The sequence below is a fragment of the Triturus cristatus genome, chromosome 2_2 (genome assembly GCF_964204655.1).
Source record: "Triturus cristatus chromosome 2_2, aTriCri1.1, whole genome shotgun sequence".
NCBI lineage: Eukaryota > Metazoa > Chordata > Amphibia > Caudata > Salamandridae > Triturus > Triturus cristatus.
The window spans coordinates 463,088,926-463,113,188 of NC_140582.1; the positions used below are offsets into that span (position 1 = coordinate 463,088,926).

A 24,263-nucleotide genomic window follows, 5' to 3' on the forward strand; every position below is an offset into this window, starting at 1 on the left:
TCAAGAGCTGTGCATCTCAGTCATGGATCTTGATGTTGAGTATCTACAATGATGGCAAATAACATGACATTCTTTTCAATGGCGAACAACTCACCAGCGCTCCTCTTGATGGTAAATATCTTTAGCATTACCTAAATGGTGAGCAAATCTCTAGTGCTGTTCTTCTTGGTACACGGAGCAACCAAGCTGGTGATTTAGCTTTTTTACTCACCTGTAAGGAGTGTTGGGTGATACCATGGAGAAGGCTGAAGATGCAAATGCTCTCCTAGCGCCTTTGACTGTTGCGAGGCTCCAGCAACAGTCTCAGATGCAAGTCTGAAGTGTTCCATACCCCAGAGAACAATTCCCGCAAGATCATTTAGGGTCTTTTTAAACATTTTAAGAAGAAACGGCACTTGCTGACATGATTATCTAGTCGGCACAGGTTACAGAAGCACAGTTATTTCTAGATGTCTAACCAGAAAACTATGTATCCGAATGACACGACCTACTTTCATGCAAGGGGGATTGCAAAAAATTTCAGAATCCAGTATGATGCCTTGGAATATTCTAAGGTAAGGAATCTGTAGCAAGAAGTCTCGATCAGAAGAAATGTATTATATTTGAAAACACTTTAAAGTTTTTAAGGTTCTCCAAGAGGTTGAAGAACTCGAAATGAGTTTCTTTGTTATGTTGGGCTGAATCAAAAATAAAGAAAATGCCTGAAAGTCTGAAGAGGTGTAGTTTAGCATTTAATGCTTTTAAGAAGTGGTGTGAACAATATATTTCTTGTGTAAAGTTTTCCAGTAGGCCACAGGACAGCGGAGCTATTCAGTGCTCATGAAGATCAGCGAAAGGTCCTATATGAATAGCAGTTACACTACTTCATTTGACCCCTGGATCACCAAACAAATTGTGCTACAATGAGCAAGGGGCGATCCTCCAGTTCAACAGCAACATAGCAGTAAATTAGAGTATCGAAAAAGGGAAGCAAAGCACAGTCAATTGAGATTCTACTCTACTGCCACACTACTGACTCACTTCTGTTTGTCTAGCAAAAAACATCTGAGTTTCTTTTGCAGGTGGGTTTGGACAATATTTCCCAAGTTTTTCTGACAGTTTCTCTAATTATTATTATCTACATCTTCAAGAAAACGAAAGCTTGCCAAAAAACATCAATTTCATATGCAAAACCCCTTCCAAACCCACCTGTCCGTGTTTCATCTCAGGTCCACTCCTTTGTCGGAGCAAAGACACATTCTTTTAGTAACAATCAGTATAATAAAGAGCACAGAGAACACATCAAAACAGAAAATAACTTTAATTAAGAACATATCAACTCTGAAGCTCTGATTTTCCTGTCGAGAATGCAGATTTCTTAGTGCCCCACAGATTTAGGACATTTTGCAAATATTCTGCAGGTATGGGAAAGTTTGGGAATTTTCCATAGGTTTTCTCTCTGCTTCAACTGTGTAGAAACATCTGAAAGGTAGAAGGAATGACTGGGCCAAGGAAGCACAAGCATTGTTCCAATTATTAACGGACCAGCAACAATTCTAAAGGACCAGCAACAATACTAAAGGCACTGGCTAATTTATTTTAATGGAAATTCAGCTGAGTTGCAGGGTGGGCTCAGCAGTAGACACCAGTATAAGAAGTCTTCGCAGTGAAACACCCAATATTCAAACATAATTCAGTTGAGCTGATAAGAGAAAAACTCAAATTCCCCCCAAACCTCCCCAACTGGAAAAATGTTAAAGGGGATAATCGTGGTGCCGCACAACAATAATTCACAACCTCTTCATTTGAAAAGGCCTGCATTCCCACCCACTCCTCTTTTTAATGGATACTTCTAATCCAACTTCACAGCTTCCCCACCTTCATAATTGATACCTAGATTCCCAAGCAGTGTGTGCCAAAAGGTGGAGGGTCTGAGGAGTGGACTCAAAACTCAAACCAGAAAGTCCTGCAGGACTTAACAGGCAAAACTGCCTCCTCCCGGACTTGGCGGTCTTCACAGTAGTGCTTGGTGAATATATGTACAGATGACACTCACATCGCACACTAGCTGATGTCTAAAAGAGGTACTTCCCCTTGCCAGCATCATCGTAGCAGTTTTACCTTGGTAGAATAGGCCCATTGTCCTTCAGAGGGTGCCTTTTGGGCAAGTGTGAAAGGAAAATTTTACTTGTCCTGTAAGCATCTGCTCATAGCCTGCAGTGCTGTACATTCACATGATTTGTTTCCTCCTGCCATCTAGTGCTGGACGAGATGTTTGCCTGTTGTTTTTCTTCACAGAAGTCTTTTGAGTCACAGGATGGTTGGGGACACCTTTCTTAGTGGACAATGCCCATGTACACCAACTTCATGTTAGTTTGTTTTCTGCACAGCGGATGAGGGTAGGTATGGATTGACAACTGAACTTATCATGGTGCACCATTTGTATTGTGCCGTGTAAGAGGTAAAAAAAAAAGAGAAAGATTTCCAAAGAGGAGGGTGGGAGCATGTGAATCAAGAGCACTACACGCTATGAACAGAAGCATACAGGATAACATTTTCAGTTTGTAGAATGTGTGGCTGTAGATGAAAATGATTTGCAGTCTGTAAAGCAGTGCCTTCTATAAGAGGTGGCAAGCACATGTATGATGCAAATGTCTGGGGTAACGTTCTTAATACTGTTTGGCAAATCATTGCCTGTTGATGGGCAAGATCCTCCATAAAACAGTGTTTGGTAAATGTGTGTGGGGTGGACCACGTGCCCGCTTTGCATATGTCACCTTGTGGGACATTCCCCACAAAAGCTATGGTTGTGCCTTTTTCATGAGTGCGGTGAATAGGTAGGGTCCTTTTAGCTTTGTGATAGCAGTTGTGGATGCATTTGACAATACACTTCTCTGTGCCATGACGTATATGGTTTTGCTACGACTACAAAGAGCCGGTCCAATTTGTGGAAAGGCCTGGTTCTGTCAATTAATACATGACAGCCCGGTTAACGACTAGGATATGGAGGGGTCTCTCTGCTAGGCAAAGAAAATTGTGAGCTCTATAATCGGATTGACATGGAAAGGGGATACTACCTTGAGGAATAACTTAGGGTTAGTTCTGAGAACAACCTCGTCCCCATAAACCTAAATGAAATGATCTTGCAAGGTGTCTGTAGCTCATCATTGCATCAGAGAGAATTTAAGGCTACAAGAAAAGATGCGTTCCACGAGAAGAACTACAAAGGGCAGGGACAAATGAGACTGGTGAGCTCTACATTAATGTTCTGTGCGATGACACCCTAAGAAGTATGATGCTTTTGTGGCTCTCCGTGAATTCTTTGATGATAGGAATCCTAAATAAGAACAGATGCTTCTTGATTTGCATAGAGGTGGCCACAACAGCTAGGTGCAGTTGAATGGAAGTGTAGGAGAGGCCTGAATTTTGTAAGTGCATGTCCTTGTCAGCTACTGGACAAACCTTTTCCACTCTCCGGCATAACAGGTCCATGTGATAAGTGTGGGAGCTTCCTGAAAGACACTCATGTGCTCCTGTAGAAGATGGAAGATTGCTAGGTTGAGCTGCCTGTGATCTGAATGCCTGACCTAGTCTTGGTTCTGCCTGAGAAGGTCTGAACTGTTGGGGAGCTTCCCAAGGAGGTTAATAGACATTGTGAGGAGTATCAAGGCTGCCTAGGCTGTGTGGCAGCCATGAGGGTGAGGGATGTTGGCTGCATTTTCCTCACCACATATGCAAGCGGACGTGGGTGAGGATGAAAACCATACCCAAATATCCCTGGTGAGTTCCTCCACAGAGCATTTCCCATGAAATGTGGGTGTGGGTACCTGGAGGTGAAGTTTTGGCATTCTCCATTGTCGGCGTGGTGAACAGGTCTATCTGTGGGGTGCCAAACCGCTGGAAATAAGAGGAGCATGACTTGCGGGTGGAGTTCCAACTTGTGGACTTGATGATGCGTCCTGCAGAGCAGATCTGTAAAGTTATTGTCTACACCTAGGAGATACTTAACCAAGAGGTATAAGTGATGGTGGACTGCCTAGTGCTAGATCTGTAGCATAAGTGCAGAGAGTTGGATAGAGTGTGTGCCGCCCAGCTTCTCGAGGCAGTACATGGCAGTCATGTTATCTGTTTTGATAAGGACCATTTTGCCCTGAATGACTTATGTCATATGGTCTAGATGCACCACGAGCTTACAAAAAAGGCCTGCTCCGCAACAGACTGCTGAGCAACCACTCCACAGAGAAAGGAGGATGGCCTTTAGCAACACTAAATCTTCACCAATGACCCTCTGCTTGTGAGCAGTGTGCCGAGAGGCACTCATGCAGAATGAGCATGTGGACCTTGGCATGAGGGACTATGGCGATGCATGAGGCAATCGTCCCTGGGAGGCACCTTACTGTCCTAACCGTTAAGTTGACGATTGGGCTGATAAAAAAGCAGCTGGTGTTGAAATGTAAACACGCTGTGTTGACTGTGGAAGGCTTTACCTGTGACTGCATTTAGAATGGAACCATGAAAAACAGGACCTGTAGGGGATGGAGATGGAACTTTGTGGCATTTATGATGAACCCAAGGTTGTGTTTGCAGGGAGATTGCAGCTTCGGGCATTGACACCTGCTTGTGCTCTTGATCAGCCAATCATAGAGGTAAGCGAACACATGAATTTTGCCCGTTCTTAGATGAGTGACCACTACCACCAGGCATTTGGTGAACAACCCTGGGGTCAGTGGCAAACCTAAAAGGCAGTACTGTCAATTAGTAGTGTTGTCCACTTACCACAATGCAAAGGAAGCCCGGTGGGCAGGTTGGTTGGGTATGTGGACGAACATACATCATTGAAGTTTAAGGCCATCATGTAGTCGCCGGTTGGAGCAAAGGAATGATATCCTGGAGCGTTGTCTTGTAAAAATGTTCACACAGAATGTATATGTTGAGAGGCCTGAGTACCAGAGAAACCCATGAAGAGCTGGTGTGTTCTCTTGTGCACTCAATGTAAAAAACTCAAGCCTCCTTTGAGGTCAAGCCAATAAAGCCTTGCATCATGTTTCAAGGGATGTGAAGGAGCAAGAAAAGACAACATGAAAGGGAGCTACCACCTTTGAAACGAAGGTAGCCCGAGTCCCTAGCACCAATTTTTTTGTTGTACCAGCAGCAGTTCCAGATCACTCACACAGCACTTATGGGTGATCTCAATTAGAAAGACTGCTTACATTGTTAAAAGTAATAGGAGCAACCATGTATTGGTAAAAATGGCATGCACATAAGAAATGTGAGGACAAAATGGAGGTCCGATCGTGGCATGACAAAGTGTTTCGGAGGAAACCTGTGAGTTAGGCCTTTCAAAATATGCATCATAACTGTTTTGGAAAGAGACGGTTGATCATGCAATCAGAGAATTATCTAAAGGGCCAACGCACAACTAGTAACTGTGCTCACTGCAAGGCCTTGGTTGGCCAACAAAAATAAAATATCAGAAAGTTTGGTTTGAAGAGGAGCAATCTGTTGGTCTCCACACCAGGTCACTAACTTCTTCCAAGATCAAGAAAATAAAATACGACATACTTTGTAAGCATCTGTTCCTAGCGTGTAGTGCTGCAGAGTTACATGCTTAGCATACTCTTTACATCTTGTGTCGGGCTTGATCATTTGCAAGTTGTTTTTGAGTCACAAGGTATAATGTTACTCCTCCTTATACTGTACATTGTACTGGACTCCATGTTAGATTGTTTTTCGGACAGTGGGTGAGAGTATGTATGGAGTGTGAATAAACATGAACGTGCACAAAGCACAATTTACAGTGGAAATTAATTAACGTAAGAGATATGCGAGAAGATAAAAAACCTCATGGGGAGGAAGGAAGGTGCATGTGAATTAACAGCACTACACACTACGATCAGTTGCCTACAGGGTAAGTACTAATATCTGTGCATAGCATGTGTGGCTGTCGATACAGATGCTTAGTTTGTGGCCTCCAAAAACAAGGAAGTGATGTCACAGACATGAGTGTGGTCTATATTGACAGGATGTGTCCCTTTCAGTATCCCAGCCTGCATGGACAGATCCATTTGGGTGTTGTGCCACCCGCCACTCAATTTGTATTGAAATATTTTTAGATTCAGTCGGAAACATGTGTAAACTCTTTCTACATGAGGAATCTAAACAAATACCTACCAGAATATTTTCATTAATTGACAGATTTTGGACACACATGTACAGCTGTTGGCATTTACGAAAACACACTTTGCTCAATGGAAAAAACGATTACCTTGGAATCACAGAACCGGCGATCAATCCCATGCTGGCATACAACTACAGATTTTGGCCTTTCAAGCTGAAACTCTTTACACACCACATGGAACACAAATGTCTGCCCCCACTCAAGAAGGCATGCAAGCTGTAGGGAAAACAAAAAAGACACAAGATGACAGTATATTTAGCATGCATTAGAAATCGAAGTGTTAATGTGAAAAAATACAATGTCCAAACAAACTGGATCCTCGCCTATGGTGACCTAGTATGTGCTTCCCATCAATGTCAGCAAAGCCACACTAGGTTACCCCATTTGTCACTCATTGCTATGTCGTGAAGTCCATGTTGTGATTTCTCCAATCTTGATAGGATAAACTAATTAAGCTTCAGTAATATCCAACACATGTTCCCCACTTAAACAATCCTTATTTCTGAAACTTAATTAAAAAACTATTTTATTCAGTGATAAACATGCCCACAATTCTATCTGCACAAGTGCAAATAATAAACTATCTACACATTTTTTATTGAGTTATGTTAGACGTGTCATCTCCACTGTCAACCTTCCCTGGCTGGTGTCTGAGACTATGTTGGTACTATTTTAGTTGTGTTCCCCAACAACCTTCAGCTCTCAACAGACAGACTGTGATGGCATGAAGATAAACAAAAAAGTAACATACCTGAAGTGTACAACATACAGGTGTAAATGACTGCCGGATCGAACAGCCCTGGTGCAACGGCATCATACCACTTTGATCCTCATTTTTGCATTTATTTCTGAGACAGAGCGTTTTCCTGTAAAAGAGGCTCATGTCCTAAATCCCCTGGCAAGTGCTCTACATTTAGAGAACAAATTGTTCCCTTGGATCGTCCCCAATGGCTTTGTCTTACCTTTATGATCAATGCCATGGAATATTATGTGGTGTCTGTGAGAAGTTGGCCTGGTATATGATGTTCACTAGTTAAAGTGACCACCTTGTACCATGCCAAGCAACCCTTATGGTGTGGTTGTTAGTCAACCTTTTCGGACTAGCTGCCCTAGTGGTAGCGTAGGCTAAGCAGTCTTTGAGGCTAAACTCGTTAAGCGTGTTAAGCCTGCTGTTTTACCAAATGCAACCCCCTTTTATACCAATGAAAGGACACCACACAGATATATATTCAAAATATATATGTATTTATTTCTCAAAGTAACCCCTAGTCTCTTTATGAGCACAGGAGCACAAATCGTCAAACAAGATTACAGTAGAATACACAGAAGTTGCACTTTATATGGATAGGCCCTGGTGGCCGCTCAAACCATATACTAAAATAGTGGTATAAGTACCACGAACAGAAAAGGGAAAAGGCCTAGGGCCTCTAGAATCGCTGGGCCTACAAGGAGCTAACTTCAGTTAGTGACCAGGAGGTCCACGGGTGGCGTGTGCAGAGCAAATAGTCACACGCGTGCTCCCATAGGTTTCAATGGGTGCGTAAAAAGTACAAAGTTACTGCAAAAAGGATCTTCCGGATGGACTAGGAACTCAAGATTTGGAACACAGGCACTAGAGATGTAATACTACACTTGGGCACAGGAGTGCCAGCTTTACCTCACCCACAGGAAGTGGGTGCATAGGCCTCGAAGTGCGTCGGGTTTCTTCTATCTGTTCCGTGGAGCCTGTGGATAAAGATGCTGCAGGCGGTCGGTCCGGGAGAGATGCGGTGGATCCAAGAGTGGATCGGAGATGTTGAAGACCTGTAAGCAGAGGGGACAGTGTTCACAGTCACTAGCCAGTGACCAGCGTGGCACCAGGTGGGTACCAGGCAAGGTCGGGTGCAAACAGGAAGAAAGGTGTAGCTTGTCTCTGCAGCCACGTGGTCCCTGGAGGTCGACGACGTCCAGGAGTCGGTTCACGAGCTGTCCCACGCAGGCTCTCGCTGTCGGCGGTGTCGGCGACTTGATCGAAGCAAACAAGCCTTGGCAAAAGCAATTGTTGTGGAGAACAAGATAAGCTGATGGTTCTGACCAGCAAGGTCAGAGGGACTGCTCCTTTGGAGGGGAGCAAGGGCCAGTCTGGAGCAACCAGACCAGCGGTGTATTTCTTGAAGTTCGTCGCCAAGATGGCCACTAGCCAGCGGGCCAGCAACCGGTTAGGCGCGTCGAGTGGCAAAATGCAGAAGGGCCCCACGCAGATCGTGGAGATGCTGGAGGGCTCACCTTTGGTGCAGATGCTGCTCGAGGGTTGGGCTTCTCAGATCCCAAAGCACAACTTGGAGGGAGCCTCGGTTGTTGCGCTTGCAGCTTGTCGTGGTTGTTCCAAGATGGCTGGCTCCACGTGTCTCGGTGCCTCCACGGGTCTCCTCTTTTCATGGACTGTGGATCGGGCGGTGAGAGGTCTGGAGGTCCAGGTCTTGTCAGTCTCTGGGCTCGGGCTCCGGCGGGAGGCGGCGGCAAAGCAGACGTTGATTCGCTGGATGGTGCTTGCGTTAGCAAGGTGGTCACTCCCTGACCACAGGGGAGATTTCCTTCAGTCTTCTGTGCAGCAGAATGTCGAAGTTCCCGTCTTCTTCTTAGTTTCAAGTTGATTCCAGGATGTCTGAAGTCTTAGGACACAGCTCCTACCTTTAAGCGGATTCTAGGGGCCGGACTACCTGCTAGGTCCCTCCCTAGGGGTGGGACCAGGAAGGGGGGTGGTTACACCCCCAATCCTTTGTCCAGGACTCCCAGCAGCAGGAGGGCAGACTTGTGTCTGTGGTGGCAGCATCCATTTTGTGGAGCTGAGGCTATGTCTGATTTTACCCGGGTTTCAGGTACTGTACATGTCGTGTCCCTCTAGAAGGGTGGAATGCTAACCCCGTCGCCAGAATTGGCGAGGGGTTAGTATTCCAATTCATATGACACCTTACTCGACATGTTTTGATAAAGCCAAACCAAAGTTAGCATTTAACCGCGAGGTTCATAATGCACTTAAGAGTATATGGTATGACGATATCTGGAAACAGTAGAAGGAAGTTGTTCCGACCACTGCAGACAGGCTCAGCTCATGCCAGAGCACCATCTCACATGGAACCAAGCACTCTGCCTTCAGGATTGTTAAGGCCTGCCATAGGAGTGACTTATAGGTTACCAGGTGTCCCATTTAAGGTTAGGTATACTACACCTAAGTAAGAGGTGATTACACCAACTTACCCCAGCTGAGTGATCAGCCAGTTGTGTCAAATTGTTAGGCCAAGCCTGGGGTGGCATAATACATGCTTCAGCCCCTGGCAGGCCTTGGGTACACCAATGCCCTGGGTACCTAGTGTACACTGGTACAGGGGCTGACAGGGTGATCCACTTCCAATTGGTTATGCACCTAGGGTGCATAGTTTTAATTTAGTAGAGAGAACAGCAGGCTGGGGGTCTGATTGGCAGGCCCACAGCCTCAATATGTCAAAAACCAGTGAAGCAAAAAGCAAAAATTTGGGGTGACCATAGGATAGCAGACCCTACTCTCCTACACAACCCCCCCCCCAAACGCTGGGACATTAAACTAGCCTTGACCAGTCTCGTCTTCATGTCCTAAGTGGAAGTACCTGGAGAGACCATCTGCATTCCCATGGTCAGTACCTGGCCGGTGCTCCACTGTAAAGTCCATCCCCTGTAGGGAAATGGACCACCTAAGCAGTTTGGGGTTTTCACCCTTCATCTGATTTAGCCACAAGAGGGGCTTATGGTCGGTCTGAATCTTGAAGTGAGTGCCAAACAAGTATGGCCTCAGCTTCTTCAGGGCCCACACCACAGCAAAGGCCTCCCTCTCAATAGCTGACCAATTCTTCTCTCTGGGGGTCAACCTTCTGCTAATAAAAGCAATGGGTTGGTCTTGACCATCTACATTAAGTTGTGACAGCACAGCTCCCACACCCAACTCAGAAGCATCTGTTTGGACAATAAACTCTTTGGAGTAGTCAGGACTTTTCAGGATAGGTGCAGAGCACATGGCCTCCTTCAGGTCATCAAATGCCTTTTGACAGCTTACTGTCCACTGAACCTTTTTGGGCATCTTCTTGGATGTCAGATCATTAAGAGGAGTCACAATGGACCCATAGTTCTTAACAAACTTCCTGTAGTACCCAGTCAAGCCCAAGAAAGCTCGAACTTGAGTCTGGGTGGTTGGAGGAGACCAGTCCTTGATGGATTGTATCTTACTCTCCAGTGGTTGAACTTGGCCTCCACCTACAAGGTGGCCCAAATATACAACCTTACTCTGCCCTATCTGGCACTTAGTGGCCTTGATAGTGAGGCCTGCCCTTTGCAGAGCCTCAAGAGCCTTCTTCAGGTGGATCAGGTGATCCTCCCAGGTGGAGCTAAAGACAGCAATGTCATCAAGATATGCTGCGCAAAAGTCATCCAACCCAGTAAGGACTTGGTTCACCAGCCTTTGGAAGGTGGCAGGTGCATTCTTCAGACCAAAGGGCATCACCACAAACTGGTAGTGCCCACCTGGGGTTGAGAATGCTGTTTTGGCCTTAGACTCCTCAGCTAATCTGATTTGCCAATAGCCAGCTGTCAAGTCAAATGTGCTCAAAAAGGGAGGAGCCTAGCGCGCACCCAAGATGGCCGCGTAGGTGCGAGGCTCCCGAGGACCTCCGCGACCTCCTGCATAAATCCTGACCGAATCCTGTCCTAGATGAGGGGACTGTGTTTGTGAACCCGAACTGAGGTGACGCCCGTTTTCCGTTTTCAATTCGGACTTCGGACACCGGCGGGAGCACCGATTAAGGTTTGCGGCCTTCTCCACACCGGCCCCCCGTACTGGAGTTGTGGGGCGATCCGGCGACAAAGTGAATAACAGCGGCGGGCAAGGCCGGGCGACTCGCGCACCCCGCACTTTCACTTTCGCTTTTGCGCCCTCCTTGCTGCCAGGCGAGGTAGGGTCGCGAAGCGGTGTGCGGCGGTGTGGCCTCGTTGGGGTGCCCTGCCGGCCCGCCGGCTGCGGTCCGTCCTGCGGAGCGGTGGTCGCCCCCCCCCCAGAGCCCTTGAACGGGATTGTCTACCCCCTTTTTGAGGAGATTGGCTCGATTTGGGGACCGCGACCATGGCCACAAAACAAGATGGCGACCGGGCTAAGGTGAAGTCTACCCGTCGTGGCGCGGCCCATCAATCCAACAACATGGATCGCTACACCCTCCAGAAGGGGTCTCCAGAGGCGCTGCGTAGGTCCCCTACGGGCCCGACTGATGCTCCTGCTCTGCCCACGGACCTGACCCTCCGAGACGTCATGGGCGCCATCGCCGAGATGAAGGCCTCGGTGGACCAGCGCTTTGACACTCTGGCGCAGAAGATCGACTCGGTCCTCGTGGACGTGGGCCTCGTGAGAGCCGATCTGTCAAAAACAAATGACCGGGTCGATTCTTTGGCCCACTCTACCTCGGGCCTCACATCTGACGTGGCGGCCCTCCAACAGGAGGTGCGCAGGCTTGGCCAGGCGAGCGCCCTGATGCATCGTCGACTGGAGGATTCCGAGGGTCGGGCCCGGAGAAACAACGTCCGCATTATCGGGGTGCCGGAAGGACGCGAGGCAGAGGCAGCGGATCTGTTTGTGGAGGACTTGGTCCTCACCCATCTCCAGCCTCGGGGGCTGAGTAAATTCTTTGCAGTGGAACGTGCCCACAGGGTCCCCGGGGGTAGGCCTAAGGCCGGAGCCCCTCCGAGGCCTCTCATCGCCCGGATTTTCAATTTTCGGGACAGGGACGCTATCCTGCAGACTTCCAGGCTACAAGGGCCGGTCAGACTTGATAATATGGATATAAATTTCTATCCTGACTTTACTCCGGCGGTCCAAAAGCAGAGACTGAGCTTTCTCGGTGTCAAACGTCGCCTACGGGACCTGAATCTCAAATATGCGATGCTTTTTCCGGCTAAGCTGAGGGTGGAGGTGGATGGCCGCACGCACTTTTTTGATAGTCCCGAAGCGGCCGGGGACTGGCTGGACACTTTGCCCGGAGATCGGGGCCGGGGGGGTGGGGGGAGGGCGGTTGGTGGGGAGGGCCCGCCGGATCAGGACTGAGGGACTAATGGTAGGCCTTGCTCGGGACTGTGTTATTGTCACCATTGACTGTTAGGGTAAGTTCCCCTCCTGTGGAGGTCGTGTGGGGTCTCTTGGGGGATCTCCCTCCTCCTCTGGGGGACTAGTTAGTTTTCTTTCTATGGGGCGACAGGCACACTGCACTTTGGGGGGGCTGTTTGGGCTCATGCAGGGGTGCAGGGTGGGGGGAGTTCTGTTGGGATTGGTGGGTTGGGGTGGGGTGTGGTTCGTTTCTACCGCAAGGCAAACCCTTCATTGTATTGGTGTTTTTGAGATGCTCTCCGGGGGACAAATGATGGCTTCTGTATGTGATGGGGGGTAGGGACCTGACTTTGTTGTCCTGGAACGTTAACGGACTGGGTGATAGGATTAAGCGGGGTGTGGTCCTGCAATATCTGAAACGGATTTCGCCTGATGTGGTCTTTTTGCAGGAGACGCACCTCATTGGTAACACCTTTTGTGCCATGAATCGGCGTGGCTATCGTTTGGTGGCCCACTCGGGCTTCACATCTGGCTCACGAGGGGTGGGCATTATGGTCAAGACCTCGCTCCCGCTAGAAATAGACGAGGTGCGCCATGATGAGAGGGGACGCTACACTGTCTTGGTGGGGAGAATGGAGGGCAAAGTAGTAGTCTTTGTCTCAGTGTACGTCCCACCGGGGTTACAGTCCACCACCTTTGCGGACCTGGGACGCCTCCTGCTTGACCTTCCGGGGGGGCTTCTGGTGGTTGGGGGGGACTTCAATGCGGTGGCCTCTGGGACTATGGATCGCTATCCCCCTAGGGACCTCCCCCGGGCACAAGCGTGGCTGTCTGGCCTTTTGGACACACTGGGATTGGTGGACTGTTGGCGTCTAAAGCATCCCACTCAGCTGCAATACACCTTCCATTCGGGGGCCCATGGTAGCCTTTCGCGGCTTGATCATGTCCTTGTCCCTGCGGCCTATGCCGGGAGAGTGGGGGAGGTGCGCCATTTGGCGTGGGGTATTTCAGATCATTCCCCACTCCTGTTGCACTTTGATGTCTTCCCGAGGGGGGAGGGCAGGGTAGCTCCAATCAATGCCTGGTACCTGCGCGACCCCACTATTCGTGCGGACTTGATTAAATCCTTGCAACGGTATTTTGAGGAGAATGTGGGGTCTGTCTCGTCGGCCATCTCCCTGTGGGAGGCTTTCAAGACAGTGCTTAGAGGGGAGGCCCTCTCCTTTATTTCCCATGCCCGGAGGCGCGCACAGGAGGAGGTGACCCGGGTGGAGGCCGAAATTACTGAACTGGAGGGTGATCTGGGGAGTGGGGTGACTGACGCTGCGCTGCACGTTCTACACCTTAAGCAGGCGGCCTATAGGTCCCTCGTCACGGAGGCGGCCAGGGGCCTCAGCAGAGAGCAACAGGGGCGATTGTATGATGTGGGTGATAAGGCTGGCAAGTTGATTGCGTGGTTGGATAAGAAGGAGAGAGCTAGTCGTGTGGTCCCGCTGATTGAGAGAATGGATGGTGTACGTGTTACTGAGCCGGAAGGCATTGTCTCTTGCTTCGCAGATTACTTCCGCGAGGTATATTCCCCGGTTTCTCCCTGCCCGGAGGAGGATTCCCATGCCCTGCTGCGTGACATCGCGCTGCCCTCCCTCTCAATGGAGGACAGGGAGTTGATGGATGCCGCCCCCACCTCGGACGAAATTGCCCTCGCCATCCGCTCGGTCGCTTCTGGCAAGGCCATGGGCCCGAACGGCATTCCTATCGAGTTGTATAAACTGCGACCGGATGTACTTGCACCCCATCTCCGCGCAATGTTCCTTGCGGCCCACTCGCGGGGCTCCCTCCCGCCGGACCAGCGTCTGGCTACCATCGTGGTTATCCACAAGGAGGGGAGACCGCGAGACCGGGTCACATCCTACCGGCCTATCTCGCTCTTGAACGCGGAGCCTAAAATCCTCGCCAAGGTGCTCGCCAACCGGCTGGTCGGCGTGGTGGGCGATTTGGTCCACCAAGACCAGTCCGGCTTTATTCCCCATCGCAACACGGCCCTTAATCTGCGGCGCTTGCACGGGGTGCTCGCGCGTGTTCCGTTCGTGCGGGAGCCGGCCATCTTGGCGTCCTTGGACGCCACCATGGCGTTCGACACGCTCGAATGGCCCTACATCTGGGCGATGCTGGCGAAATTTGGATTTGGCCCGGGATTCATCAGTTGGGTCAAATTGTTGTACTCGGACCCATTGGCACAGGTGGTGGTGAATGGTCGAGTCTCGGCCCCATTCGTGCTGGGACGGGGCACGCGACAGGGTTGTCCCCTGTCGCCGCTCCTTTTTGCACTGGCCTTGGAACCCCTGGCAGAGTGGCTGCGGTGGCACCCTTCTATCCGTGGACCGCGTGTCCCTCTACGCTGACGATATCCTTTTGTACTTAGCCTCCCCGCGCAAGTCACTGATTGTCCTGGTCGATGTTTTGCGCTCCTTCGGCCGTAATTCAGGCCTTGTCATCAACTGGGCTAAATCCTGTGTCTATGTGCTTTCCGGGGAGGCTCCTGTCCTCCCTCGGGGTTGTCCGATCCAGATTGCCTCGCAGGGATTTCGATACCTGGGGGTCTATATTACGCTGGACCCGGTGGCCCGCTACGAGCGAAATTTGCTTCCCCCCCTCCAGCGCTTGAAGGAGGACGTCGCGCGCTGGCGGCGCTTGCCGCTCTCGCCGCTCGGCCGGGCGGCATTGTTCAAGATGATGTCATTGCCGCGCTTTCTGTACGCTCTCCAGAACACTATGGACTTGGTCCCGGCGCGCTACTTCCGTTAGGTGGAAAGCTTGCAGCGCCGTCTGTTTTGGGACGGGAGGCCGCGTATAGCTCTGGCAAAATTGACGCTCCCGTGGTACGACGGAGGGATTGCCCTCCGGGATATTAAGCGGTATTACTGGGCCTCCCAGTTAGCTGCGATTAATCACGGTTTCTATGGGCCCGCCCTAAACCCGGCATTTGAAATGGACAAAATGCTCCTGCCCGGTGGCGACTACAATCGAGCGCTCTACACTAGCGTGCCCGATTCCCGCTTGACGGGACCCACGCGTGTCATGGTGCGAGTATGGCACGCGGCTAATGCAGCTATGGGATGGAAGGACCGTTTGACCCGAGCGTCACCGTTGTATGCGTCGGAGAGGCTGGGCTCTTTGTGGACCTCGAAGGGCTTCGAGAGGTGGGACATGATAGGCATCAGTACAGTGGGAGATCTCTGGACGAGGGGAGGATTCAAAACATTCGAGACGCTGCAGGCGGATTTTCAGCTGCAGGGCAGTGAATACTTTCGCTACCTGCAGATCCGTCACGCACTGGGTTCCGTCTTCCCAGACGTGGCCTCCATCCCGGAGTCCTCCCCCCTGGAGGATAGAGTGCTAGATGGCCACGTTCCGGACAGCACGATCTCCCTCATTTACAAGAAATTGATAAATGACCGCTCGGGCTTACTGACTGGCCTCCGCGAGGCTTGGGTTGCCGATGGGCTGGAGTTGGACGACGAGGACTGGATTTCCGCGGTGGCCTCTCCGAAGGAGGTGGCCATCCCGGCTCGCCTTCGCTTCGTCCAGCTTAAGATACTCCACCGGGTGTATATGACGGGGCCAAGGCTTCTGCGTATGGGCTATGCCGAGGATGGATTGTGTAAGCGTGGGTGTGGTGCTTTGGCGACTTTTTTGCACATTCTGTGGGAATGTCCGAGGGTGGAGCGATTCTGGCGTGGTGTGCATGAGGTCCTGCGAGCGGTTACGCATGTCGCGCTGTTGCCTGAAGCGAGGAGATGCTTGCTGAATGTGTGGGAACCGACCGATTACTCGGTTCCGCAGACGCGATGGGTGACTCTGGGATATATGATAGCTAAACGTGACATTGCTCAACTGTGGGGATCCCAGAGGCCCCCGGCGGTGTCAGCCTGGAAAGAACACATGGATTGGTGCATGTTCCGAGAAAAGGTGGTGTATGTGGCGCGGGGTAAGCCTGGGGCATGGGTGAAGATATGGGGCCCCTGGAACGCCTACCGCGGGGGTATTTGCGAGCCGCCGTCGTTGCCTCCCACTTCACCAGCTCCATCCCCCTAGTTGACCCCCTCCCTCAGCCCCGGGCACATTGTTCTCCCAGTCCCGGATCTGTTTCCCTTCCCCTCTCTGGATTTCTTTGGATGGTTGGGGTCCCCCACTGGAGGAGCACGTGTCGTCATTTTCGATCGCGGGTTGCCTTGCGGGTGTGGTTTTATGTTGTTGTGTTGTATAAAACGAAACCGTATTGTGGGCTCAGAGTCATGTGGCCCACGTTGTTGATACCTCCTGCTTTATCGTCTCTGCAAAGTCAGGTGCCTTATTGTATGTATGTCATTTGCTTCTGTCACTTTAGCGGCCGGCCGGAAGGTTGTAGGCCCATACTTGTATATATTTGAGATTGCAATAAACGGTTTCAACAAAAAAAAAAAAAAAATGTGCTCAAAAACTTTGCAGAAGCTAGTTTGTCTATGAGCTCATCTGCCCTTGGAATAGGGTGTGCATCTGTCCTGGTGACAGCATTGAGTCCTCTGTAATCCACACAGAACCTCATCTCTCTCTTGCCATCTTTGGTGTGAGGTTTGGGGACCAGAACCACTGGGCTAGCCCAGGGGCTCTCTGAGGGTTCAATGACACCTAATTCCAGCATTTTATGTACCTCAGCCTTTATACAGTCCCTGACGTGGTCAGGTTGTCTGTAAAGCTTGTTCTTTACAGGCAGACTGTCACCAGTGTCCACCACATGGGTACACCAGTCAGTTTGACTAGGTATCAAGCAAAACATATGTGAACATGATTGTAGAACCTGTCTACATTCAGTCTGCTGATGGGCAGTGAGGTTGCCTCCAAGGGTCACTCCTTCAACTGAGCCATCTTCAGGGTTCTGAGACAACAGGTCTGGGAGAGGGTCACTCTCTTCCTCCTGTCCCTCATCTGTAGCCATGAGCAAGCCCATGTCTGCCCTGTCAACATATGCTTTAAGCCTGTTAACATGGAGTACCCTGTGGGGACTCCTGGGAGTTCCTAGGTCCACCAAGTAGGTGACCTCTCCCTTCTTTTCCAGGATTGTATGGGGTCCAGACCATTTGTCTTGGAGTGCTGCTGGGGCCACTGGCTCCAACACCCATACCTTCTGTCCTGGCTGAAACTCAACCAAGACAGCCTTTTGGTCATGCCAAGCTTTCTGTAAGGCCTGGCTTGCCTCAAGGTTTTTGGATGCCTTCTCCATATACTCAGCCATCCTGGAGCGGAGACCAAGTACATAGTCCACTATGTCTTGTTTAGGCTTTTTGAGAGGTAACTCCCATCCTTCCTTCACCAAACACAGTGGGCCTCTTACAGGGTGCCCAAACAACAATTCAAAGGGGCTGTAGCCAACTCCTTTTTGTGGGACCTCTCTGTAAGCAAACAGAAGGCAGGGTAGAAGGATGTCCCATCTTCGCCTGAGCTTTTCAGGTAATCCTTTGATCATACCCTTTAGGGTCTTGTTGAATCTCTCAACAAGCCCATTGCATTGTGGGTGATAAGGGGTGGTGAACTTGTAGTTGACACCACATTCCTTCCACATAGCTGTCAAGTATCCTGACATGAAGTTGGTACCTCTGTCAGAAACTACCTCCTTAGGAAACCCCACTCTGGAGAATACTCCCAGCAGGGCCCTGGCCACAACAGGAGCTGTAGTGGTCCTAAGGGGAATTGCCTCTGGATACCTGGTGGCATGATCCACTACCACCAGTATAAATCTGTGCCCAGATGCAGTGGGAGGATCCATGGGACCCACTATATCTATTCCCACTCTTTCAAAGGGGACCCCCACCACAGGTAGTGGTATTAGGGGGGCCTTTGTTGTGCCACCTGATTTGCCACTGGCTTGGCAGGTCACACAGGAGCGACAAAACTCCTTTGTATCTTCATTCATGTGAGGCCAGTGAAAGTGAGGGACAAGCCTGTCCCAAGTCTTATTCTGGCCTAAGTGTCCTGCTAAAGGAATATCATGGGCCAAGGTAAGAAGGAAGCCTCTACATTGCAGAGGTATAACCAACCTCCTGGTAGCACCAGGCTTGGGGTCTCTAGCCTCTGAATAAAGGAGCCCTTCATCCCAATACACTTTATGGGTACCTTGAGCATTCCCAGCAGCCTCAGCAGCAGCCAGCTGTCTGAGGGGTTCAAGAGAGGGACAGGATAACTGAGCCTGCCTCAAGTCAGCCCTTGAAGGTCCCCCTGTCCCCAGAAACTCAACCTGATCAGGTTCAAGCTCTTCAGGGACAGTTCCTTCAGGGTCCTCTAGATCAGCTTCCTGGGAAGGCTGATCATCACTCTGAGGCAGGGGGGAAGGCACAGCCTTGACCCTCCTGTTCTTCTTCTTGGTAGGTGCTTGGTCCATTGTTCCAGGATCCAAGACCTGAGGTTCAGTGAGGCACTTTTTGGCCTGTGACCTGGTCACAGCAAGGACATGTGATGATATACCTAACATCTCTGCATGAGTCCTGTACTCCACTTCTGACCATAGAGAACTCTCTAGGTCATTGCCCAACAAACATTCTACTGGGAGGTCTGCACTAACCACAACCCTTTTGAGGCCAGTTACCCCTCCCCATGAGAAGTTAACAACTGCCACACTATGTGAAGTAGTGGCATTGCTGGCATTGGTCACCAGGTAGTTCTCACCTGGTATGTACTGTCCAGGGTCCACAAAGCCTGGTGTCACCATAGTGACACTGGCACATGTGTCCCTGTAGGCTTGAGCCACTTTTTCATTTATTAAAGGAGTCTGTCTGTACTTGCCCAGGTTACTGGGGCTCACAGTCAGGGACAAATCAATGTCCCCATCACAGATCAAGACTGCCTGTGTCAGGGTTCTGTCTAAGTCAGAATCTCCTTCAGTTCCCATAGTGATTCCCACTACACCCTTTGTCTGGGGACCAACACTGCTAACAGTAGTACTGGGAGCAGGTGCCTTAGGGGCAACAGTTTTGGGGGCTCCACCCTTCTTACAATCACTAGTCCAGTGAGTTGTATTCTTGCAATGATTGCACCAGGGTTTCTTTTGACCTTCTTTCTTCTTTCCCTTGGATTGTTGTTGGGACCCACCCTCCTTAGCAGTAGTTTGGGGCCCTGTTGAAGACTTCTGGTCTTTAGATTTCTGATCTCCACCCTTTTGGTCTGTTTTCTTCTGATCACCCCCTTGGCCCTGGTTCTGGTTCTTTTGCTTAACCCTGGTTCTGACCCATTTGTCTGCCTTCTTTCCCAATTCTTGGGGAGAGGTCAGATCAGAGTCAACCAAGTGTTGATGCAGTTGCTGGTTTTGACAGTTATTTAAAATCTGCTCTCTCATCATCAAATTATACAATCCTGTAAAATCAGATACCTTACTTCCCAGCAACCAACCCTCCAAAGCCTTAGTGGCACATTCAATGTATTCAGACCAGTCCTGAGTCTGTGTCTTTTGGGTGTCTCTGAACATTAACCTGTACTGTTCAGTGGTTAAGCCTAACCCATCAACCAGAACACTCTTCAGGACTCTGTAATTTCTGACATCCTCTTCTCTAACAGTGAGGAGTCTGTCTCTGCCTCTTCCTTCAAAGGAGAGCCAGAGGATTGCTGCCCACTGATCTTCAGGAACCTGCTGTACTTTGCAGGCTCTCTCAAGAGCAGTTATCCATTTGTGGATGTCATCCCCACTTTTGTAGGGGGGCACAACCTTAGACAGGTTCCTATTATCAAAGACCCTATCTTTGTCCTTAGGGACAATGCTGCCACCAGTGGGTATAGACCCACTCTCTCTAGGTTGCCTAGCCTTGTTCAGTTTTTCTTCCATCAGGGCTACTTCTAGCTCCTGCTTCCTGATCCTCAGCTGGGCTTCCTGCATTCTGGCCTCATGTTCCCTCCTCTGAGGGGTGGTCATCCTTTTCCTGGAGTGACCTTGAGAGCCTCTAGAGGCATGAGAAGCATTAGAGTCACCTGAGCGATTCCTTTGCCTCCCAAGCCCCTGGTTAGGTCCACTGGGGAGATCCAATGGGATGATCCCATTGTCAGTCCCCAATAGCCTTAGTTTAGCTGGGCCAAGTATAACACTTGGCACTGGGCTAGTTCTCCCTTCATCATCACTACTTTCTGTATCCTCCCCACTTTCCTCCTCTGTAGTATGATTCTCATCTAAGGGATGGCTATTGGAAAGGGGTACTTCTGTAGCATCTTCAGAAGGGGGGCCTCCTGTTCCTGACCCTAAGGGGGCTAACTGGGAAGCTTTCTTGAGCTCTCTCTGATTTTCATCATTTTGCAAGAGTTCTCTGAGCTCAGCAGAGGTAGGGTTCTTGGGCTGTTTAAGGCCTCTAAGAGTTGCCAAATGCCTGAGCTCATTCTGGTTAAGGGTAGCAAAGATGGATGGTGCCCTCTGGGGGTCACTCTCAACAGAGATGGGTACAGTGGACCCCTCTGCCCCAGCCATTGCTCTTAAGTGTGGGTGGATGTGTTGCAATCTACCTACACTTGGGTTTACCTACTAAACCTATCTAGTAGTTGTAGTCAGGGTGTGCTACCCCCTTTGCTCTACAACAACTAAGTTCAGTAGAACTTATGTATATCTAATCTTGTTTTATATGTACCTACAGGTACCTATGTGATCTTTCAATTGGTAACCAAGAGATTACAATGGTAAAACACAGCAAGCTCAAATCCAACCGCTGCTCACCAATGTGAGAAGTTGGCCTGGTATATGATGTTCACTAGTTAAAGTGACCACCTTGTACCATGCCAAGCAACCCTTATGGTGTGGTTGTTAGTCAACCTTTTCGGACTAGCTGCCCTAGTGGTAGCGTAGGCTAAGCAGTCTTTGAGGCTAAACTCGTGAAGCGTGTTAAGCCAGCTGTTTTACCAAATGCAACCCCCTTTTATACCAATGAAAGGACACCACACAGATATATATTCAAAATATATATGTATTTATTTCTCAAAGTAACCCCTAGTCTCTTTATGAGCACAGGAGCACAAATCGTCAAACAAGATTACAGTAGAATACACAGAAGTTGCACTTTATATGGATAGGCCCTGGTGGCCGCTCAAACCATATACTAAAATAGTGGTATAAGTACCACGAACAGAAAAGGGAAAAGGCCTAGGGCCTCTAGAATCGCTGGGCCTACAAGGAGCTAACTTCAGTTAGTGACCAGGAGGTCCACGGGTGGCGTGTGCAGAGCAAATAGTCACACGCGTGCTCCCATAGGTTTCAATGGGTGCGTAAAAAAAGTACAAAGTTACTGCAAAAAGGATCTTCCGGATGGACTAGGAACTCAAGATTTGGAACACAGGCACAGGAGATGTAATACTACACTTGGGCACAGGAGTGCCAGCTTTACCTCACCCACAGGAAGCGGGTGCATAGGCCTCGAAGTGCGTCGGGTTTCTTCTATCTGTTCCGTGGAGCCTGTGGATAAAGATGCTGCAGGCGGTCGGTCCGGGAGAGATGCGGTGGATCCAAGAGTGGATCGGAGATGTTGAAGACCTGTAAGCAGAGGGGACAGTGTTCACAGTCACTAGCCAGTGACCAGCGTGGCACCAGGTGGGTACCAGGCAAGGTCGGGTGCACACAGGAAGAAAGGTGTAGCTTGTCTCTGCAGCCACGTGGTCCCTGGAGGTCGACGACGTCCAGGAGTCGGTTCACGAGCTGTCCCACGCAGGCTCTCGCTGTCGGCGGTGTCGGCGACTTGATCGAAGCAAACAAGCCTTGGCAAAAGCAATTGTTGTGGAGAACAAGATAAGCTGATGGTTCTGACCAGCAAGGTCAGAGGGACTGCTCCTTTGGAGGGGAGCAAGGGCCAGTCTGGAGCAACCAGACCAGCGGTGTATTTCTTGAAGTTCGTCGCCAAGATGGCCACTAGCCAGCGGGCCAGCAACCGGTTAGGCGCGTCGAGTGGCAAAATGCAGAAGGGCCCCATGCAGATCGTGGAGATGCTGAAGGGCTCACCTTTGGTGCAGATGCTGCTCGAGGGTTGGGCTTCTCAGATCCCAAAGCACAACTTGGAGGGAGCCTCGGTTGTTGCGCTTGCAGCTTGTCGTGGTCGTTTCAAAATGGCTGGCTCCACGTGTCTCGGTGCCTCCACGGGTCTCCTCTTTTCAGGGACTGTGGATCGGGCGGTGAGAGGTCTGGAGGTCCAGGTCTTGTCAGTCTCTGGGCTCGGGCTCCGGCGGGAGGCGGCGGCAAAGCAGACGTTGATTCGCTGGATGGTGCTTGCGTTAGCAAGGTGGTCACTCCCTGACCACAGGGGAGATTTCCTTCAGTCTTCTGTGCAGCAGAATGTCGAAGTTCCCGTCTTCTTCTTAGTTTCAAGTTGATTCCAGGATGTCTGAAGTCTTAGGACACAGCTCCTACCTTTAAGCGGATTCTAGGGGCCGGACTACCTGCTAGGTCCCTCCCTAGGGGTGGGACCAGGAAGGGGGGTGGTTACACCCCCAATCCTTTGTCCAGCTCGCCCCAGGCCCGGGACTGGTGTGCCCCAGGACCGGTTTGAACTGGCATATGCACCGAGGCTCCTTGTGAGCCACAGGCATGTCTGGTTTCTTTCAAGCCCTACCTGACCAATACACAAAATCCTGTCTGGGGTGGTGCATGCACCTCCCCTGGCAGGAAACCCTTTGTCCACACCTCCCAAGCTGGAAGGACTCCCAGCAGAAGGAGGGCAGACTTGTGTCTGTGGTGGCAGCATCCATTTTGTGGAGCTGAGGCTATGTCTGATTTTACCCGGGTTTCAGGTACTGTACATGTCGTGTCCCTCTAGAAGGGTGGAATGCTAACCCCGTCGCCAGAATTGGCGAGGGGTTAGTATTCCAATTCGTATGACACCTTACTCGACATGTTTTGATAAAGCCAAACCAAAGTTAGCATTTAACCGCGAGGTTCATAATGCACTTAAGAGTATATGGTATGACGATATCTGGAAACAGTAGAAGGAAGTTGTTCCGACCACTGCAGACAGGCTCAGCTCATGCCAGAGCACCATCTCACATGGAACCAAGCACTCTGCCTTCAGGATTGTTAAGGCCTGCCATAGGAGTGACTTATAGGTTACCAGGTGTCCCATTTAAGGTTAGGTATAGGTATACTACACCTAAGTAAGAGGTGATTACACCAACTTACCCCAGCTGAGTGATCAGCCAGTTGTGTCAAATTGTTAGGCCAAGCCTGGGGTGGCATAATACATGCTTCAGCCCCTGGCAGGCCTTGGGTACACCAATGCCCTGGGTACCTAGTGTACACTGGTACAGGGGCTGACAGGGTGAGCCACTTCCAATTGGTTATGCACCTAGGGTGCATAGTTTTAATTTAGTAGAGAGAACAGCAGGCTGGGGGTCTGATTGGCAGGCCCACAGCCTCAATATGTCAAAAACCAGTGAAGCAAAAAGCAAAAATTTGGGGTGACCATAGGATAGCAGACCCTACTCTCCTACAGTGTCTGTTCGGTTTCTTTTGTTGATGGTTCACTTTAAAGACAAGACGGACAATGTGGAGTCCGGTTCTAATCCTAGATACAGTCTGCACAACGTTTCAACTGAGTTCTGTTCAACATGTTGGATCCCTCAAAGGAATTTGGCTGGATTCTCTATGATACTGCAAGCTATATATATCCTATATCCAAAGAGTTTGAAAGCGAACTTGAGTGTCCACATGCACAAAGATGATATTAGAAATGGAAATTAAATACCATAATGTTATCAGTAATCTGTAAATGGCGATCAGCCCCCAGGACGAGTGAAGTTATAATAAGCCTCAGTCGTTATTATCAGAAAGGCATGGTACTCCGGCGGCAGGGGTATGCGCCCGAATTCGTAGTAGAAAGGAGCAACAAAGAATGTCTGTTGCCATGTTGGACAGTGCACACCTTGCCATGGCAGTCTCCCTTATAACTTACATATATCTGTGCTGATTATTCTTCCCCCCCTTCATGAGACTAGGTTGGACAAGTGAGTTTCTGGCATACAAAT

At 50.0% G+C, this 24,263-nt stretch overlaps 1 protein-coding gene across 12 annotated transcripts in view; it reads right to left on the reverse strand.

The window, feature by feature from the left end:
* BLTP1 (bridge-like lipid transfer protein family member 1) overlaps window positions 1–24,263 on the reverse strand; it is a 1,988,102-nt gene that overhangs the window by 1,604,988 nt on the left and 358,851 nt on the right. For all 12 annotated transcript variants that reach the window (XM_085641559.1, XM_085641555.1, XM_085641564.1 and 9 more), the window contains one exon: window positions 6,245–6,373. In XM_085641559.1, coding sequence (XP_085497685.1) covers window positions 6,245–6,373 — 129 coding nt within the window. The remainder of the gene's footprint in view (window positions 1–6,244; window positions 6,374–24,263) is intronic.